We start from the raw sequence: 20,073 nt of genomic DNA, 5'->3' as shown, positions 1-20,073 counted from the left end.
CACGACAGTTCCCGAGCAGACTCAGATAAAGTCAGCTAAGCCCCCGGTATACCGCCTGCTCGACTACACCCGCCCAGCCATCTTATCATCAAGCTTCTATTGCTATTTGTTCCTTTGTCGCACGCCTAAATGCATCCAACGCCGAAAAGCAAATGCAAAACTTCTTGAACTTTGGCCCCGCATATGGTTATCATTTGAGAACTTTTGCTTAAACAGCTTTCAGATAGCCCGTCTGCTATATGTTAAGAGCAATTTATTTTTTTTATTTTTTTTGTTTATTTCTCCTTTATTTTAAATGCCAACAAATTTTATGGCTGAAGTTTTCGAACAGAAACTTGAAACCAAAACTACTTGGTCGCAGTTAATACGTTGATTCGCTGTTCTTAGCTTAGCTGCTGCCTTGCTACACTATCCTACAAAACGTGCATAGTTGGCAAAGTGTCGCTATAAATACTTTGACTTTTACCAACTCAAAGAAGAGGCAGAAGCAAGTTGCTTGAACTAAAACTTCTTTTAAACTGACTTTTTACAGATTTGTTATTGAATGGGAATTTCTCTTAAAGTTTCAATTCGAGGCATTTTTATCGAAAAGTAGTTCAATAAGATTGGTTCTCCTTTTTCCTTCTTATAGCTCTCAATTGGTTTTATATGAATGTATGTGGTAATTTTTGCACATTTATATGTGTGTGTATCTGCATTTAAATGTAGGAATGTAGACTTGGTAATATATATGTATGTATTTATGTGTGTGTGTGTGTGTATGCATGTATGTATGTATGTATGCATGTATGTATGTATGTATGTATGTATGTATGTGTGCAAGTGTGTCTGTATGTTGGAACTGAGACTGAAATAAAAACTATTAAATATTGCCCTTCTACTCGATTCTCATAAGTTCAAGTAAGCTTCACTGGTTTTTATGCATGAGTTATAAGTGATGAGTGTGAAGTGATTAGTTATGGCAGTCAAATAGGATTTGTATATGTGTGTGTGTAAACGTATGTATGTTAGTCTGTGTGTCTGTATGTTTGTATGTATGTCTGAATGTTTGTATGTATGTGTGTATTGTGTGTATTGGCTGCAGCTTGTTGATTGTAGGGCTCGCAACAGCCAATGTGTGGGTACGGAAAAGCATACACTTTGGCATTTTATATGCGACGCGTCCAATAACCTGAGTTTCCGTTTGTTATTTTGGGCAGTCTATTTATTTTTAACATTCGCCAGCTGAGCTAAAGGGGGCATTAAACGTTGCTTGAGGTTGCAAGTGGGGGTCGCAAGCCGCCGGCATTGAGCGAGAGTTCGAATCGGGTTCCTCGACCTGCAAACACATCCCGAACATTAAACATTGGGCAATTGACCCATTTGCGTAGTGCCACAAACCAAAGTGGCAACTAATAATGCAATAGGTGACAAGAGGCATTTGCCACATGCCACTTGCCACTTGCCACTTGGTCACGAGTGGCATTCAGCAAGCTTCCGGGTTTGCTTTCGTTGTCAGTTGCCGTTTGTGGTGACCAGCCTCGAGGGCAACCTGATAAGTTGGCGTGTCAAATGAAGTTATTTCCTCCATGTCCTGCGTTTCCGTTGTCTCTATTTCTCGTTGCCCCTCCCCCTCCGCCCCTTTCCTTATCTCTTCTCTTTTCCCTCTTTATTTTATTCTTAGCCATCGCCTTCTAGCATTACTTGCAAACTGTTGTGTGCCCATAAAAAAGAAAATATGTACTTGGAATCCGCCCTTCCGTCCCTGCACCCAGGCATTGCTTGCATGCCTTGCTCAACTGCAGCACCGCCAAGTGTTAAATGCATGCCACAGTCTGCCCCAAATGGTTGCGTTTAATTACACAAGTTTTTGCGCCACTGCGCCTCATAATTTTACCACGCGCTTGACAGTCCTTTGGCCCTTTGGGTCTGGAGTCCTGTGCACTGGCTAGACTAGCTCCTTATGTGCGCACAAGCACATCCGATTATAAATAATAGCTAGTTGTAGTTGGACTATCGCTACTTAACCTAAGAACATGTCTGTATCATTTGGTTCCAACAAGTATTTAATACGGTTCTGTCTTTAGTTGCTGTCTTTATGAATAACTTCTCTGTCTTAATTTGAGCCGTATGAGGTATTGAACCTTTGCATTGAGCCAATTCTCGTTCCAAAAAGTAGGGAATTTGCAGTGAATTTCCTGCACATCTTCCAGTCGAACTCCGTCTAGCCAATCTTCGGTTCTGATGATAAATTTTTGAATTTTTACAGCTTAACATCTTACACGACCCTCCGACTTATCGGAATTTTTGCTGCCTTCCGTTAAAATTTTGAACCTTCTTCTAGGACGAATCGTAACTGAACCCCCTGCTCACATAGGAACCACATACAGGCCAATTCCAGCTAGTAAAGTAAACTTTTTCCATTAACTATGAACTTGATCCACCTCAGCTGAACTAACTGCTGGAAACTTGCTTACTTCTTGGCCAAGTTTTTACCACTTGCTCGCTGCTCAGCGAATCCTGCGAAACAGGGGTCATATGTAACCATTAGTCCTGGCAAAAGGAACGTTTCATTTTACGGCCGCAGCTTAGCGCAAATTTAATTGAATTTTCAAAAGTCTTTTGTTTTTTTTTTTTTTTGCACTGTCTGAGAAACTTTTTCGCTTTAGCGAGTATTGCAGTATGGGCAGGCGGTGGGGATTGCCCAAGGGATTGGAATGGCGGGCTAACCCGACAAAGCTTTTTCTAATACTATTTTCCGCTTTGTATGCCAACAGGTGCGTGCTATGGAGCAGCGGCTCAGTGAATGGCCAAAGCCACCAGCACAACAACAGCAACAGCTACAACAACAGCAACAGCTACAACAACAACAACACTCTCAGCAGGGCACAGCGTCTAGCTCGCCCGTACACCAACAACAGCAACAGGCAATCGCCGCCGCAGCTTTGGCCGCTGCCTGCCAGCAGAGCGTCTTGGCCAGCAGCACAGGCGGCCCAGCGAGCTTAGGCGTGGGAGTCTGTCTGCCCAGCAACGAGGCGGAGAAAACAATTAACTCATTGGAGATTCAAGTAGAGGAGCAACGGCAGCTTCGACTGCATGACGCACGCCAGATCGAGGCAAAGGCCGCCAAGATCAAGGAGTGGGTGAACAATAAGCTGCGAGATCTCGAGGAGCAGAATCAGTTGCTGCGTGAACAGAATATCAAGTGTAATCAGCAGCTGGAGTTGCTCAAGAATCACATTGCCAATCAATCGCAGCGACACAGCATTGTGGGACCTGTGCGGAATAGCCTGAGCTTGGATGTGCAGGACTTTGCCAGTACGCCGGAAACGCGACGACGCAGTGAAAGCCTTGATCCGCAGGAGATCATTAGCCGGCCATTGACCAGCTCCTATCCGCATCATCAGCATCGACGCAATCTATCCATGGAGCCGCAGGAGCTGGAGCGCAATCTGGTGGCAGCCGTTGATGGCCTTACCCTGGCTCCGCTCTCTAGTATCTCCAGCAAGGCAGCACAGTCGGCTGCGGTGGCGAGCACCCGGCCAGATAGCTCCGATACAGACACGGCGCACGACTATGCGGAAATCTATACGCCCTCATGCGAGAAGCTGCCCGCCTGGATGAAGAACAATCCGGCGCTAATGGCCAGCGGCGGAAATTCGAGCACAACAACGACCACAACCAGCGAACTGGGCGTGCCAAGGCCGCCGACGCCACCGCTGCATCGCTTTCCCAGCTGGGAGGCCAAGATCTATCAGGTGGCCAACGATGGACTTGCCGGCAACGGCACCGGCACCAGTACCGCAGAGAGCACCGCTAGTAATGAGCCAATCCCGGATGTGCAGCAGGAGCACAGCCTGACCCTACCGAATGGACGAACCAGGCATGGCCATGATGCAAATGGCACGCTGGGCAGCAGCGGCACACCGGGCACACCCCAGCCGCCGACGCGACAGCAACAAACCGCCAGCGGCGGCTTCTGTGATATATCCGTGCCCGTTTATGCCACGGTCAAGGGGCGTGCCTCTCAAATACGCTCGATGCCCTTCACGGGCGACTCCAGTGACGATTCCAGCGACGGCGAGGATCATGCCGTCATGCTTACACACAATTCGCACAACTCATCTAGCACAGACAACACGGAGACCTCCACATCTGGCAGCGCCTCGAGCCCCTCAAAGAGTCTCAAGACCTCCTCGAGCCTCAGCCCAGCCAAACGCAGCGGCTCCGAGAGCCCTAAAAATGCCAAGGCCCGCGGTATGTACGATCCCTCAAAATCCGCTCTCTCCCAGCACGCGCATCCGCCCAGTTAACCAGTAAACCAGTAAAGCGTAGTGGTAGCGGTAACTCAACATAATAAACCACAGCAATAACAGCACTAACAAAACTAACCCAACCTCCAGAGCAACCCACCCAGCTTGAACACTAACAATCATCAAACAACTATCCTATCTTAAAGTATCCTGGCTTGTTATTCCCGTACAGTTGCCCAAGCTTCAATCGGCTTTTGTTCTCTCTGTCCTGCATATAAACCCAGAGCAAACTCGTATTGCCGAGTTCATCCTTCAAAACTATTATTTTCCCAATGTATTATATTTGTTATTTCCTTCACGCTAAGAGTTCCATGATCATGTGTAGCGTTGACATATTTTAAGAATCTCCCAATTCAATTATTAACACACTTCGCTATAACCACTTGAGAATTGTAAGCAGCAGAAAAGTCCTAAGACTTTCTTAATTTTAAGAGTTCAGTGCCTATTGCCTTGACCTCGGCCCGAAGCTATTACCTCATGAGAGCTTGTTGTTGCTGGTCGTTATGGCCAACTTTAATTTACAATCTAGTTAACGTAACACAAAAGTATAATACATTTTGTCATTGTTCATTTATTTGTTTGATCTTTTATTCAAATCTTGTTTTTTCTGTCCGAGGAGCTAATGCTCAAAAGTCGAAAGTCTTAAAGCTAGATTAAATATTTATTTCCTTAATTTTCATGGAATTTCTTTTGTTTATTATAACATTCAATTCATATTTTATCAATATTGATATACCTAATTTTTTTCTGTGTTCGACTTATTCGTATACCCTTGACATTTCTCGAGCATTATAACAAAGTTGATGAGTGAATGTGCCTTCCTTTTTATATCCAATATCCGTTCGTTGAACAATTTATTATCTTATTGTATTTTCCTTAACGTACGTTCAAACAATCTTATATATCTTATATATATATCAATCCCCATACTACATATGTATACAATTCTTGTTTAATTTGTATTAAGCTAGTTCCTGACAGCCCTGTAGCTTGTTGGATTTTAGGTCTGAACCAATTCTAAAAGAATCCCAAACCCCAGTCTTTCAACACTCTATTACGACTAATTTTCAATGGATATTCTAACAACTATTTGAACTGGTTGCATCTCCTACCTGCGCCTCGCCCTCCACCTCAATATATGTGTGGTGCTCTCAATTATAACCACCAATGACCACTATTAACCTCCATCATTTCCCGCCATTAACCATGCACACACACACACGCTCACACACACGCACACGCACACCGCCACATAACAGTCCAAACGCGTATCTGCATACAACAACAACAACAACAACAACAACAGACACACCATTATCAGCATCATCACACGCTGCCACACCCACAGGCGCCGGTGCTGGCGCCCGTGAAGAGTGTACAGAGCACTCTGCCACGCCTACATACGCCCACTACCACTGGCGCGCAGCTGACGCAACTGCGCGTGAGCCCCCACATGCGTGGCACAGTAATTTCAGATATTTCCTTTGAATCAGGCCTCTCCGATGACTATGCCCTGCCCCCGGATGCCGTCTCGGAATCAACATGCATGGACGCCTCGATGCCATCGCTATTGATGCGCCAGTCCTACGTGGACTCGCCCAGCAAGAAGCTTGAATCTCTGGAGAAGGTGAGCAATACGAATTTGTTATCTGCGACTTTATTTAACCCCTACCTTCGCTCTCGACCCAACCAGATGGGTCACCTGGCCAAGCTGGGCGGCAAACTGAAGACCTGGCGCAAACGCTGGTTCGTCCTGAAGAACGGCACCCTCAACTATTGGAAGAGTCAGCACGATGTACAGCGTAAGCCGCAGGGCCAAATACAGCTGGACGAGGCCTGTCGCATAAGCCGGGCGGAAGGCGCCTCCACCTTTGAGATCGATACGGGCAAGAAGGTCTATTATCTGACCGCCGACTCGCATGCCACCATGGACGACTGGATACGCGTCCTGCAGAATGTGCAGCGACGCAATGCGACCAAGCTGCTGCTCAGCCGGGATGACCAGAAGCCGACAGTCCAGGGCTGGGTGACCAAGGTGAAGAACGGACATGCCAAGAAGTGCTGGTGCGTCCTACTGGGCAAGATGTTCCTCTACTTCAAGGCGCCCGCTGAGACGGTAAGTGCCATGCCAGCACAAGCCTTAGGCGCCAAATAATATCACGAATCCCGTTTATATCGTACAGAATCCGCTGGGTCAGATCAATATGCGCGATGCGCGCGTAGAAGAAGTTGAGCATGTTTCCGATTCCGACTCGGAGGAGCGCGAGGATGCGGCACAGGATCAGGCGCGTCTCACTGTCGCCATCTACCCGGCGCATCAGGGTCCCACGTATCTGATTCTATCCGGCAAGCCGGAGCGCGACAATTGGCTATATCATCTGACCGTCGTCTCGGGCGGCGGACCCAGTGCGGGTACACAGTACGAGCAGCTGGTCCAAAAGCTCATGGAAACCGATGGAGATCCGAGTAAGTGCAGCATAATAGCCACATGAATGTAGACACATCTTCACAAAGTCAACATCAATTCCGCTATAGACTGTGTGCTCTGGCGCCATCCCATACTGCTGCACACCAAAGATACGATCACAGCTCCACTCTCCTCCATGCACACGGAGACCATGCAACCGGAGGCCATAAAGCTATTCAAGGTAAGCTCACGGCCGGACTCCAAGAATCGGGTTCTTCAATATATAGTACATATGCATACGCATCTCCTTTGCCCTCCACAGAGCATTCAGCTGTTCATGTCGGTGGCCGTCAATCAGCCCGGCATCGATTATCATGTGGTGCTCGCCCAGAACGCCCTGCAGCATTGCCTGGACATGCCGGAGCTACAGACCGAAATGATCTGCATTTTGATCAAGCAAACCTCCCGACATATGGGCCAGAAACTAAGTGTCGGTGTCCAGGTAAACAAGAAACTGGGCAAGCAAACGCGCGTAAGTTTTTCAGTTGCAAAGCTTCTTAACCCTCAAAAAGCTCTTTTAGTTGTGATCCTCCCGTTGTTTCCCCCTTTCCCCGTTAGCTGTTAATAATCTCATTCTCGTTATGATTTCCATATGATTCCCCAGACTAATCCACTTACTTACTAACATAGTTGGGTACATGTCTTGCACGTGGCTCTACGAATCCCAATCACAAAAGTGGCAACATTAAAAGGCTCTGTGAAAGCTTTCGCTTCGTCAATTGGCGAAACTTTTTTCAAAAAACTTGAACGCCACTCCGATTTTAACTTATTTTTCACAAAAAGCTCGCATTAGCCCTAAAAGCTTCTCGTCTGATGCAGCTTTAAGACGTTACCTAACCCTCAAAATGTCCATGCAACTAGGTATCGTATGTCAAGTACTACCCAAGTTTTGTATTCTATTGCTTTATTTTGATTGCCTAACAAATTCATCGCTTCAGTACAACGATCCGCGACATTTGGCCAGCTTTTAAAAAGCTTTGCTTACATTTAAAAAGCTTACGAACGCTTTATAATCAATGATAAATATTATAATCATTAAGTTAAACATACATACATACCTATAAGACATGCCTACTATTATATCACACTCAAGAATTATTTTACTCATCTGTTTTTCTGCATGTTCTCGTTAATCTTAACAAATTGCTCGATTATTCTTTTTTTTTTTTTTTTGTGTGTGTGTGTGTGTGCGTATGTGTGTGTGTGTCCATTGTTTTTATTTGTATTTGTATTTTAAGTAGTGAACAGACAATAAATTTCCCCCATAACTGTCATACTTTATCTATTACTCAATTATTAGTATGTGTACACATATCCACATACATGAACTCTCAAGTACATATTTAGCTATCAAGACCAAAACAAGCAGCAACAAAAAATCTTAAATACGATAAAAATTATTTTCATGTGTATAGTTTTTATCTAGTTATTTTTGATTCGCTATCAGTATGTGTTAAGTATTTGCTGTAAATTTCATACATACTCTACAATCTACATACTCTACCAACCTACCAGGTACATACATACATACATACATGCATACATACATACATACATACATAAACATACATGAAAGGAAACAACTTAAATCACTTACACAACATCAACTCGAGTTGAAGGTATACTTTTATGCTCAGTGTATGCGTATACTACTCGAATACTCACTCTCTACCGCACTCACTCTCTGTCTTTTTCACTCACTCTATCTCGCTCTCTCTGTCTCTCTCTCTCTCTCTCACTCTCTTGTGCTACGTTTATGCGCAGCTCACTTAACGTGACAAGAACTTTGCCAATAAAGTACAGCTCATCCAATGTGTTATCGATTTATTATCGATTTGCAATAAATTGTTAATCACGTTTAGGGTGGCTACGCATAAATCATGCATTGTATTCATAATTGTCTCCCAGTTTATTGATACTTAGCGTTTTCTAACTCGTTTATGGTTTGTCCCTTTCTGTTGTTCAACTTGCGCCTAGTTTGCTGCTATCATTATTTTTATCAATGCCTTTGAATGTTTCGCATAAAGTTTATTCATTTCCTTTGCAAGTTGCGCTTTTTACAAAAAAAAAAAAAAAAAAAAAAAAAATAAGAGAACTACTTTTGTATAGCGTGTCATACATATACATTAAGGATACTCTGTAAAAAAGAACAAAATCACAAAAAAAAACACAACATATGGAGAAAACAAACAAACTCAACTCTGTGTTCAGCTAAACAGCAACAAATTGATCAGCAAATGTTTTTTGGCTTTTCTTCTATTCTTCTATTCTGTTTCTCTTTCGTTTTGAAACGTTTTTCGTTTCGTTTGTATGTGTATCGAACCAAATCCAATACCGATAACCGATAACCGATAACCGTATACCGTAAACCGTAAACCGTAAATACCAACCGTTTTCCAACACTGTACGTAAACCATTTGACGACAACGACGACAACGCTCACGAAATTTACAGCAACTACTATTGTGCGCCACCCAAAGCCTGTTCACCTGTGATACCCAACAGGCAGGCCAAGCTCAAGCCAACGGCAGTTCGCCCACATCAATACAGGTATGAGGGGAAATTTGTCTTGTCATTCGATAATCGATATACGATAAATCATATGCGATATACGATACACGATTTGTTTATTATCGTGTGTCCCAAGTAGTACGATTGCTTTCAGTTATTGTAGTCAATTGTAGAGTTGCCAAATCCTTAACTCAGAATGCTCTCATCTTCAACTGACTCTCTCTCTTGCTCTCTTTCTCTGTTGATTTTGCACAGGCGCCCGTTTCTACGCCCATTATCGACTGCAAGTCAAATCCGCCCGCGTACAGCTTTGTCCAGGGCTGGCAACTACTCGCTCTGGCCGTCTCATTGTTTGTGCCCAAATCCAGTCGCCTGCTCTGGTATCTCAAGCTGCATTTGTCCCGCAATGCGGACACCAAAACGGAGACGGGCAAATATGCCGCCTACTGTGAGCGAGCACTGGAGCGCACCCTGAAGAACGGGGGACGCGAGACGAAGCCTTCCCGCATGGAGGTCCTATCCATACTGCTGAAGAATCCATATCATCACTCCCTGCCGCATGCCATACCCGTACACATGATGAACACCACGTATCAGGTAAGCAGCAAACGTGAACGTGAACTGAACCAAATCAAGCTTAGTAGTTCTGATTGATTTTGTTTTCTCAATTACTTTAAGATAGGAATATCATGAGTTTACTTCTAGGCTTATTTTTTGGAACAGAAAATATTTTTGTGAACTATTTTCATTGATTAACTAAGTATGCAGTTTTTAAGCAGCCGCTTAGTTCTCTGAACTAGTTCATAATCTGAAAAGCTAGTTCATTAGCTTATAAATTTACTGCCCAAACTGTGAGGGTTTACATTTGTACACTTGTAATTATATTAGAGAAAATTTCGTTACGTTCAGTGAACTAGTTCAATTGTAATCTGAATATCAACTCTTTGCAGGTGGTTTCCTTCGATGGCTCCACCACCATTGAGGAGTTCCAAACAACACTGGCCCAGGAGCTGGGCACCCGCGATGCCAACAACGGTTTTTGCCTGTTTAGCGATGATCCCATTGAAAAGGATCTGGAACACTATCTGGAGCCACTGGCCAAGCTGTGCGACGTGATCAGCAAGTGGGAGACGGCGCTGCGCGAGAAGGGCTCCGGCAAGTTCGAGAACTCGCGCGTCATTCAGCTGAGCTACAAGAACAGACTCTACTGGAAGCACACCATCAAGTGTGAGACGGACAAGGAGCGCCTGCTGCTGTGCTACCAGACCAATGCCCAGATCGTGCAGGGCCGCTTTCCGCTGTCACGCGAGCTGGCCCTGGAGCTGGCCTCGCTGATGTCGCAGATCGACATGGGTGACTACACGCACGAGAAGTCACGCGATGCCGGGCTCAAGGCGCTGGACAAGTTCTATCCGTATCGGTATCGGGATGCCCTTGGCGCCGAGCAGCTAAAGGATGTGCAGGAACTGCTCATATCCAAATGGACGCTGCTCAAGGGACGCTCCACGCTTGACTGCGTGCGCATCTATCTGACCTGCTGCCGCAAATGGCCCTACTTTGGCGCCTGCCTATTCCAAGCCAAGCCGCGCCAATGTGAGCCGCACGCGGCCACGGGCACGCCCGTCGCCTGGCTGGCCGTTGCTGAGGATGCACTCAATGTGCTCGAGCTGTCCACGATGGCACCTGTCGCGCGTTATCCGTACAGCACCGTGATGACCTTCGGTGGCTGCCAGGATGACTTTATGCTAGTCGTCTCGCACGATGACGGCACCCTTGCGGGCGGCTGCGAGCAGAAACTGCTCTTTGCCATGAGCAAACCGAAGATATTGGAGATCACGCTGCTCATTGCGGATTACATGAATGCGCTGGGGCACACGGTGCCCGGCACGCCGCAGATGAATTCGCTTACCCGCAACGGCTCGCATCGTTCGCTTCGCACTTCCCAGCGACCCGGTGCTGGTCCTGGTGGTTGTCCTGCTGGTGCCGGTGTCGTTGGCCTCACTGCTGTCGGCGCTGCCGGCAGCATAACGGGCTTCTCTACGAATGCAACCACAACGGCCCACAACACGCTCAACTCGCATGCCACCCACACGCTCAACTCAACCCACTCGCACACGCTGAGTAGCTCGCATCACGCCGGCGGCGGTTCAGCTGGTGCCGCTGGTGGTGTAGGTGCCGGTAGTGGCAGCCATCAGGGCACGCTCAACTCGCAAACGGGTGGCCATCATCATCATCATCATCATCATCATCCGCATCCGCATCAGCCGGATATACTGAAGAGCACGCCCGACCATCAGCGAATCAAGTGAGCTGCAAGCAGGATCAGGCCGTGCACAGAAATGCACACGTCAACACACACGCATGCATATGTATATGAGAGGCATGCGTGTAGAGTAGCACTTAGAACGCATTGCGTAGTCTTAGCAACGCCGTCAACTATGCCGGGCTCTTGCACTTTACGCGCTACTCAACACTAAACAACAACGTTCTTTCCTAAGCTAAGCTATTAACGGTACTCGTACTCTAAAGCCCATACAAGCATACCTATATATGCGTATATTGTAAACAGATTTTTTTTTTTTGAATAGCTATAAGCCGTACCCCGCGATAGGTACATACCACATATATTCTATATATATATCTATATATATACCATTTATATATATATATATATTATTCAATGTGTGTGTGTATATTTCTGCTCCTTCTATGGATTCTATTTTGTGATTTTATTTTGTACAGCAATTTGTACAAATCACTTTTTCGTCACTTTCTTCTTCTGCTTGTTTTTTTTTTTCCTTCTCAATCTTCTGCTCTTACCTATGTATACTCGTACTGTTACTATGTTCGATATTCTTGCTAATCAGTGCTTCGTCGTGAATCTCACCTTGTCCCTCCATGCTCAATAACTGCCTTTGAATGTAGAAGACGAAGAAGACAACAACAAACCAAGATAACGAAACAAGCCAAAAATAACAAAAAACAACAACAAAATGAACAAACATTAGCTAAAGCAGAAATTGCAATAAGCATTAGGTTTACCCATGAGCACCAGGGTGGAAGATTTAACAATTTTATGACCATATTTTGTATAGAAGTTTTCATGCCCAGACATAGGATACTGTTTTTTTTTTTTGTATTTTTTTTTTTATTCATAAGCGAAAGGAAATTGGGGAATTAGAAAACCTATAAAGCATAGCACTAGATAACATACGTACAGATATATAGACTAGGCATTATGATTTCTGCTCATGTCAGTCGTGTTAGTTTTGCGTAGAGAGCACATTATATATTAATGTTGTCTAGTTATGATGTGAAAGGAAGTGTTCATATTATAAACCATTTAGTACACAGTTTTTTTTTAATTTTTTTTAAAATATTTTATTAAATATTGTTTTGTTTTTGTGTCCCGTCACTTTACAGCAAAATATGTTTTTTTTATACATATATTTAAATTCTTCTAAAAATGTTAACAAAATATATTTGTAAAAGTAATTAATAGCCAACCGAACACAGCCAGAGCTTCTAGAAAAAATAACAAATTTAAGCAACTATAACAATTGCAATTGATATACAATATAGAAATGTTCTTTTGTAATTTATACAAAAAAAGCATCCAGAGAAACAAGATACAACAATTGAGAAAAAAAGTGAAATAATTGTATACATATATATAAATTTATATAGAAAAACAAATTCCCAAGTAGGTTATACACTCAAAGAAAAAACTGCATTAAGCTTAAAGCAGCTACAACAAAAAATGAATAAAACACATGCAACGCTTTTAATATATTTAAATTTGAAAGAACGTAAAGTAAAAAACTGCTCCCTGTCGATTGGCCATTTTTACTAAGTATTTTTCAAAGCGCTTTGGAATATCATTTTGAATTTTGTTAAATCAACTTTTAATAAAGTATAGTATACACATATAGACATATACATATACGGTACACACATATATTTAACAAAAACAAAATTATATACAAGCATTGCATAACTGTGTAAATGGTAACAGCGCATTTTTTTCCTATTTGTAAAAATTTGATATTAAAAATTTATATGCAAAATCGCGAACCGAAAGGCGGCATTAAACTATACATATATATATATACACCATATACCATATATATATATATACCATATGTATATATATATACCATATATATATATACCATATATATATATACCATATATATATATATACCGTATATATATATATACACATTTGTCAGCGCAAATATGGCAAGAAATAGGCGAATATATATCATCACTCAAATGAAAGGAAATATATAAAGGGAAAATTAATCACTAAAACAAAACAATATTGCAAGTTCGAGTTTTTATTGTTGGCCTTTGAACGGGGAATTGGAATACCAAGTGCCAGTTGAAGAGCCAAGTTTCTGTTGGCTGAAATAATTATTTACCAAGAAGTGTCAAGTACTCAGTACTTTATGAACTCATTTAGATTGCTTTAATTGCTTAATAATTTGTATAAATTGCCTAATATTGTATTTTATTGATGTAACATACCATCCATCATTAGTCATAATCATGATTAGCATCATATACAAACTATTTTATACACACATTTGCTTGGATTTCTACAATTTACAAAATTTCATTGCCTGGCAGGTTCCATAAACGGAAACAAAAAAAAAAAGATAAAAGATACATATAAAATTAATGCGGCAATTATATTTTTGCATGCAATATAATTCCGCTCGCAAGCCAATTGAATGCGATATGAAAAAGGGTCATAAACAGAAGTCAATGCGACTACTGTTGAGGATTATCGCTGTTTTATGGAATTGTTTCGTTAGTCTTTGCCCCTCTTTGGGCGTATGTGTATGTGTGTGTGTGTTTGTGTATGTTTGGAAATTAAATTTAAACCCACAACGCAAGGTAATTTAAAGCATATCAAAATAGCCTGCCTCCAATTTAGTGTCTATTGTTAACTAGGCTGTTGTTGTTGTTGTTGTTGCTGCTGCTGCTGTTATACAATTACTATATCAAATATTTAAATGTCTTTTGGCCTTTGTAATGAGCGGCAGGCACTTGCACTTGCTGCCGCTCCGATCTGCTGCTGCTGCGCTGCCAAACGACAACGTCTATGACGCTGTGGCGGCAACGATGACAGCACGGCGACAACGACAACGACAACAAACATCAATTGCGTTGCGCCGCGCCGCGCGGCGCTACAACGCCAATTACAATTAACAACTAAACAACTAAGCAACTAATGCGTCTAACGTACGTACATACATATATTACAAAACCCAAAAATATAGTATAAACACTAGAAATATAGTGCCCACGGCGGCCGCTTTCACGTACATCGATTTGCGATTCAGCAATTTGGCATCCTTTTTATACTTCTGCGACATCATCGACAGGTTTTGCGTTTTTGTATCCAGCTCTGGAATGAGAATGAATGCGTTTATTAATTTTGCGTTAGGTTTAAACAAATTCGTTTTGGACGCACCCGCCAAGACAGTGCCACGTTGCAGGACATCATCAATGTTCTGGACCATGATGCGCTGCACATCCTGCAGCTGTGTGTTGATGTTGCTGATGTTGCGCCTGCGATCAGTCAATTGCCTTTTCGCCTTCTGTATGTACACATCGAATTCGATGAAGGCGTAGGGGCGTGTCACCGAATTGACACGTCTGCCATAGCTTGTGTGAAACTCCTGCGCCAGATCCTCCAGATAGTTGAATGCCAAGCGCTTTGAATACATTTTATCAACCATCACCAAGTAGCAGACATCGTTCTCGATAAGATAGCTGTACGGGTGCGAAGTCGAAATCGAAGTCAATTTAAAAATAATTCATGTTATTTGGTTAATTGAATTGTCATTCAGTGTTGATCAACGTTTAATTACTACTCACTGGAATAAATATGGTCCGGTTTCGATGCTGCTGCGCGCCGGCGAGTGTGTGCCCAGCTTGCGAAATAGCATTTTCGCCTGATTTTGGTAGTCCAAGATGCTGCGACCGCTCTAATGCACAAAAAGTGAAAGTGTTTTCGTATTAAAGCTATTTAGGTGTATGTGAGTGTGCGTTTTGTGTGCTAATCGACGCACCTGCTCGTCGTCCTGCATGGTGCCCACCAGCGGCAGGCCATCAATAACGCGGGCAATCATCGTCAGCAGCGCCATGTCTATGCCTGTGTCCTCTCCTCTTTGACCTGGCCAACCTCAACGTAAGCCACAAATGGTTATGTGTATGCGTGTGCGTGTGTGTGATTAATGCGTGTATTGCAGTCGACTGTGGCCACGGCTACAGTTTAATGCGGCTGGCTTTCCACTTGGTTTGTTGTTGCCGTGGCCGCTTCACTCCAGTGCTAACCGCTGTGTCCGTTGATTTAGCTATTGTTGTTGTTGTTGTTGTTGTTGCTCAGCAGTTGCCAACTTTCATTCGGAGCCTGAAATGTTGGCAATTGATAATTATTGAATTGTTTAACCCTGCACACTGTCTATACGTTTGGACTTTACCCAAATGAATATTATGTTATTTTGTGGGCGAAATCACGGATTCACACATTGCCAGTTAAATATGCTAAATTATGTTGTGTGTGGATAAACTGATTCGTGTTTTTGTATTGCTGGAAACACGTCAGCGGCTAGCGCTGGGCCTGTCAAACGCCTCAACAATCATCGGGAAAACTAAATCGAATTTGTGCGATAACTTATCGATAGTTGGATGCGCGCGACAATGGTGTAACTATCGTTTGTTTCAAATTGTCACGAAATAAGCATGTTTTAAACATGTTCCAATGAATAAATAAACAAACCTTGTAACCTAGTGCAAATTATTGAATCATGCACGCATAGTGAAGCGAAAAACGATTTGATCGTGTAAAAGCCAATATATAATTTGATGACAATTCTGACACGTTACCAATCAAAAATAACATTTCCCAAACAACTTGTTCACCTCAAAATAAATGTTAATAAATTTTGAATGAATCTAGATAACATCCTGGCCCAACAGGCATGCTGGCCTTTAAATATTTGAAGTCTTGGCACAGTTATGGAAACATGGCAGCATGTGCGTTCAACTTCTCGCTCTAGCATAGAGCACATTGCGCTGACATGGGGATAGGTTGTCTCTTTCGCACCATATGGACAAATTGTGTGCGTGACAAAATAAAAACACTTCATTTGGGGCGGTTAACTTTATTAAATATGTTTATAATTGAATGCATTATTGTTGTATGTTGTATGTTGTAGCTGTTGTGGTCTGCTTTTATTTAAAAATCAGGCGGAATGCAGGCCGTGGCTCGACTACCTCTAAAATATGTTGAATTTCTTGTGCTGGCTGCTGCTGCTGCTGCTGCTCTTGCTGATCCTATTGTTTCCTTTATTAATGATCAACTAGGCAGCCTGCACCGATTGCTTCTGCGACGAGCTTATCTTATCGCCCAGGCTAAGTGCCATGCCCTGCGGATGAACATGAACAGTGAGTCAAAATAACAATGGAACGTGAACGTAAGCAAAAACACGCACCTGGCTCTTAGCGCGTATACGTATGTGGCCAGTTACTTTCGAGTCGGGATCATCGACGGGCTTTTCAATGCTCAAATTGGCTAAGGCGTTCTCTCCGAAAATGGATCTGGAATCGGGAATTGTTATGCTAAAGGCTGGAAAGGAGAGCAGGCGTTCTTTACATACTTGGCATACATGTTGGCGGCCATGAAGCCACATTGGCCAGATAGCGCCTTTTCGGGCGTCAGGCACTTCATGTTGGTGCTCTTCAGCAGGTGCTTGAGATACTCGTGCAGATCTGTGAAGCTGGTGTTAACGGTCACCTTGTTCTCCCACTCAAAGTCCTGCCACATCTGGCGGAACTCGGTGTCTGTGCAGCTGGCCGGAATGATGTAATCCATGATGTCAATGTGTATGGTATTGAGTACCACGACGTTTGTATTCAGCGCCGTGTCGTAAACTGCGCGACAGAGGGAGGGATGCAATGGTTAAAAATAAGACAACTACCCGTAAAGCTCTTACTGGTCACTCACCTATATTGCCAAAGATGATGCCATTCTCTGTGGAGGAGACCTTTACGTTGGCCTTTATATTGCAGAAATCGTGCGGCGCGAGCACCACTGGATGCGGACGCTCTACCAGTTTCAGATCGCCCAATGTGGCCAGCTCCAATGTGCAGTTCTGCAGTGTATCATCTGAGGGAATGGGATATTGATATTGGGATCAAGACTAGATGAGATTTGAGTTACGCGAACTACACTCACTTGTCTGGTTGACGATCAGCACGTCCAGCACAATGTCGTACTGGTTGACATTAACGTAGGCCTCGGCGTAGACCGGATCGGAGAAGCCCGTTAGCTGGGTGACCTTGTTAAGCTTGCTGTTGGGCGAGGACATGTCGCTGAGCTGGGCGGTCTTGGTGCCAGCCAATGCCTGATTCAAGCTGGATTCGAAAACATTTTCGCCTAGCTGATTGTCGCGTCCGTTTGACAGCTGCGCAAACAGCACCGGCGAATCCGGCTGCACCTTGGCCGTGGCACGCTGTTTCTCCTTCAGCATGCGCTGATCCTCCTCCGACTGGGCATCCAGCATTTTGCCGAGCGCGTCGCGGCAATCGTGCATAAAGACGGCCACCGCCTCCGGCGTGCGCTCGCTCAGCGTGCGCAGGCAAATCATGATGCGATCCGAGTCATCGTATGTGATGGGCTTGCTGGGAAAACCAGATTTGCCCAGATGCAGTATGGAGCTCATGATGAGCATCACCTGTGTGGTAACACGGTTTTGTGCGCGTGGATCCGGCTCCAGCTTAGCATAGCGCAACGCCAACTTGGTCAGCGTGGCCGAGAGTGCGGCGCCAATAAAGAAATCACCATCCATCAGATATTGGCGCAGCGGTGGTCGCTTCTCCTTCTTGGTTACTCTGCAAGAGATCGAGACAAATAAATGGCGCTGAAGTGTCGAGTATTGGCTTTAGTGGCTTACGGTGCCAGACTGTAGGCGCTCTGCGTGGCATAGGTGCCATCGGATGTGACCTTGTTGCTGCTGCTAATGGTTGCTTCGCCGCTGGCAGCCGTGCCCGATTGCTGTTGCTGCTGCTGCTGCAGTTGCTCCTCGGTCTGATCGCCGGCGAGACGGCGTTGCTCCGCATCCACCATGGGTATTTCGCCGAGGGTCTGCTGTATGGCCTCAATCACCTCGAGCATCAGTTCGCCCTCGACATACTCGCCCAATATCCAGACGGCAGCACGATGAATCTTTGAGGATTTAATTTGTGGGAAGGCCTCAATCAAATGCTTTATAATAAGCCCGCGCAGCGCAGGGAACTTCTGTATTGCTTCGCGAATAAAGATCAGCACATCGACGGCGGCCAGCTCGTTTGTGTCGGAGAGGAACTCCACCAGCACTGGTATCACATTGCTGGCCACATCCGGGAACTTGATGGAGCAAGTGTGCAGGGTGCGCACCAACAGCTGGCGATACTTGCCCGTATCCTCGTGCTCAACGTTGTGCGTCTTGGCCACCTCCTTCTGCAGCACCTGCACCATTTCGTTGATATTGCGTGAGTAGACCAAGTCCATGGCCAGGGCCAGAGTCTTGCGGCGCACCTCAATGTCTGGGGCGGCAAGCACACGCAGCACATCCATCACCAGATCCTGCATGACCTTCTCCATGTTCTCGTTCTCCTTCATGGCAATCAGACGGTCGAGCACAATGAGCTTCACATTGTTATCACTCTCCTTGACAATCAGCTCAATGTAGCAGCCGGCAGCTGCTTTTATTGCAGTCGGCGCCAGCGAGAGGGTAATCAGGGTGCCAGCGGATTCGTAGCGCACCGCATTCGACGACGAATTGAGAAGATTATAGATGCAGCGAATGAAGCGCGAACGCTCGGAGGGATTGGCATGGCACACCTTATAGATGAGCTCCACAATGACCAACTGGAGTATGTCGCCAAAGCTCTGCACCTGATCGATGCACGAGGCCAGATAGTTAAGAGCACGCTCCTGATCGGCGTGCAGGAGCATGAGGAAGGCGTTGCGTTTGCACGACATGTCCTGCTGCGTGTCCAGGAAGTTGGCAATCAGTTCGGGACCATCTGGCACCAGCCAATCAAAGTTCTTGTATATGGTGAATATGGCCAGGACAGCATTGCGGCGCACATACGAGTGGCGATGATCCAGACAGGCCCGTATGGCCGGCATCAGGGGCTCCAGCAGTTCCGGTTCCTTCAGCTTACACAAAAAGCGCAACGTGGAACCGCGCAGAAACTCGTTCGGATGTTGCAAGTCCTGAGGGAATGAAGCATGTACGGTCAGTTACCAGCTGGGATTAGACTGACTGCGTACTCACCTTGCGGTAGGCATCGCACACGAGTATCATCTCCTGGAGCAGCTTCCCATCGGCCGAGGTCTTCGGCACAATCTCCCAGAAGATGAGTAACAGCTTTTTGATCGTGTGATTTTGAACGGGCAGCACGAACCGTATGATGGTCATGATGAGACCCGGATAGCGCTCACCGTTAAGCAACAGCTTGATCACCTTCTTGAGCGTCTCGATTTTTACATTCGTGTCGCCTTTTTCGAGGTCTTGCTTCAGCTGCATCTCGTTCGGCACCTCGAGGTCCGGCGAGTTGATGATCGTGTAACACGGCACTTGGGTCATCTTTGCACCAAACTAACCAGCAACGCTGTCCACGATTTGTGTATCGAATTGTATAGTTAATTGTATAATTTATTACCGATTTATCTCACTGTTTGCCTCCCAATATGCAATTCACTTGACGTGTCATTTGTTTCGAGGCAAAAGTTCAGTGTGA

At 44.7% G+C, this 20,073-nt stretch overlaps 3 protein-coding genes across 15 annotated transcripts in view; 1 reads left to right on the top strand and 2 right to left on the bottom strand.

The window, feature by feature from the left end:
* The window catches only part of LOC6635450 (uncharacterized protein CG43867), a 136,573-nt gene extending 122,636 nt beyond the window's left edge, over positions 1-13,937 (top strand). For 5 of the 13 annotated variants that reach the window (XM_015169157.3, XM_070211285.1, XM_070211284.1 and 2 more), the window contains 9 exons: positions 2,757-4,236; positions 5,552-5,919; positions 5,986-6,408; positions 6,476-6,758; positions 6,828-6,940; positions 7,022-7,231; positions 9,214-9,309; positions 9,526-9,867; positions 10,221-13,937. In XM_015169157.3, the coding sequence (XP_015024643.1) occupies positions 2,757-4,236; positions 5,552-5,919; positions 5,986-6,408; positions 6,476-6,758; positions 6,828-6,940; positions 7,022-7,231; positions 9,214-9,309; positions 9,526-9,867; positions 10,221-11,579 (4,674 nt within the window). In that variant the 3' untranslated portion in view covers positions 11,580-13,937. The remainder of the gene's footprint in view (positions 1-2,756; positions 4,237-5,551; positions 5,920-5,985; positions 6,409-6,475; positions 6,759-6,827; positions 6,941-7,021; positions 7,232-9,213; positions 9,310-9,525; positions 9,868-10,220) is intronic. The other 8 variants (XM_015169159.3, XM_070211286.1, XM_015169154.3 and 5 more) reach the window with 7 other exon arrangements.
* A 581-nt stretch (positions 13,938-14,518) lies between these two features.
* Sec22 (vesicle-trafficking protein SEC22) lies at positions 14,519-15,923 on the bottom strand. Its single transcript, XM_032440153.2, has 5 exons — positions 15,765-15,923; positions 15,354-15,694; positions 15,160-15,269; positions 14,753-15,054; positions 14,519-14,686 (listed from the first exon to the last, which is right to left on the bottom strand). Exons 2-5 carry the CDS (start codon positions 15,426-15,428, stop codon positions 14,538-14,540), a joined length of 636 nt encoding a protein of 211 aa, XP_032296044.1. The 5' UTR covers positions 15,429-15,694; positions 15,765-15,923; the 3' UTR covers positions 14,519-14,537.
* A 509-nt stretch (positions 15,924-16,432) lies between these two features.
* betaCOP (coatomer subunit beta) lies at positions 16,433-20,073 on the bottom strand. The gene is made up of 7 exons (XM_002059018.4): positions 19,608-20,073; positions 18,240-19,546; positions 17,522-18,177; positions 17,291-17,452; positions 16,944-17,217; positions 16,779-16,884; positions 16,433-16,712 (listed from the first exon to the last, which is right to left on the bottom strand). The coding sequence occupies exons 1-7, from the start codon at positions 19,917-19,919 to the stop codon at positions 16,647-16,649; spliced, it is 2,883 nt and encodes a 960-aa protein (XP_002059054.1). The 5' UTR covers positions 19,920-20,073; the 3' UTR covers positions 16,433-16,646.

The sequence above is a fragment of the Drosophila virilis genome, chromosome X (genome assembly GCF_030788295.1).
Source record: "Drosophila virilis strain 15010-1051.87 chromosome X, Dvir_AGI_RSII-ME, whole genome shotgun sequence".
Lineage (NCBI taxonomy): Eukaryota > Metazoa > Arthropoda > Insecta > Diptera > Drosophilidae > Drosophila > Drosophila virilis.
The sequence above is the reverse complement of the archived record's forward strand: the minus strand, read 5'-3'. Positions and strand labels throughout refer to the sequence as shown.

What these genes read in the sequence shown, in the direction of transcription:
- Sec22 (XM_032440153.2), bottom strand. Translation starts at nt 15,428, where the DNA reads ATGGCGCTGCTGACGATGATTGCCCGCGTTATTGATGGCCTGCCGCTG. An exon ending in CCATGCAGGACGACGAGCAG is followed by an intron (nt 15,270 to 15,353) that starts GTGCGTCGATTA and finishes TTTGTGCATTAG; the next exon opens with AGCGGTCGCAGCATCTTGGA. An exon ending in ACGTGGCACTGTCTTGGCGG is followed by an intron (nt 14,687 to 14,752) that starts GTGCGTCCAAAA and finishes TTCTCATTCCAG; the next exon opens with AGCTGGATACAAAAACGCAA.
- betaCOP (XM_002059018.4), bottom strand. Translation starts at nt 19,919, where the DNA reads ATGACCCAAGTGCCGTGTTACACGATCATCAACTCGCCGGACCTCGAG. An exon ending in AGCGCCTACAGTCTGGCACC is followed by an intron (nt 18,178 to 18,239) that starts GTAAGCCACTAA and finishes GATCTCTTGCAG; the next exon opens with AGTAACCAAGAAGGAGAAGC. An exon ending in GCCGCCAACATGTATGCCAA is followed by an intron (nt 16,885 to 16,943) that starts GTATGTAAAGAA and finishes TCCCGATTCCAG; the next exon opens with ATCCATTTTCGGAGAGAACG.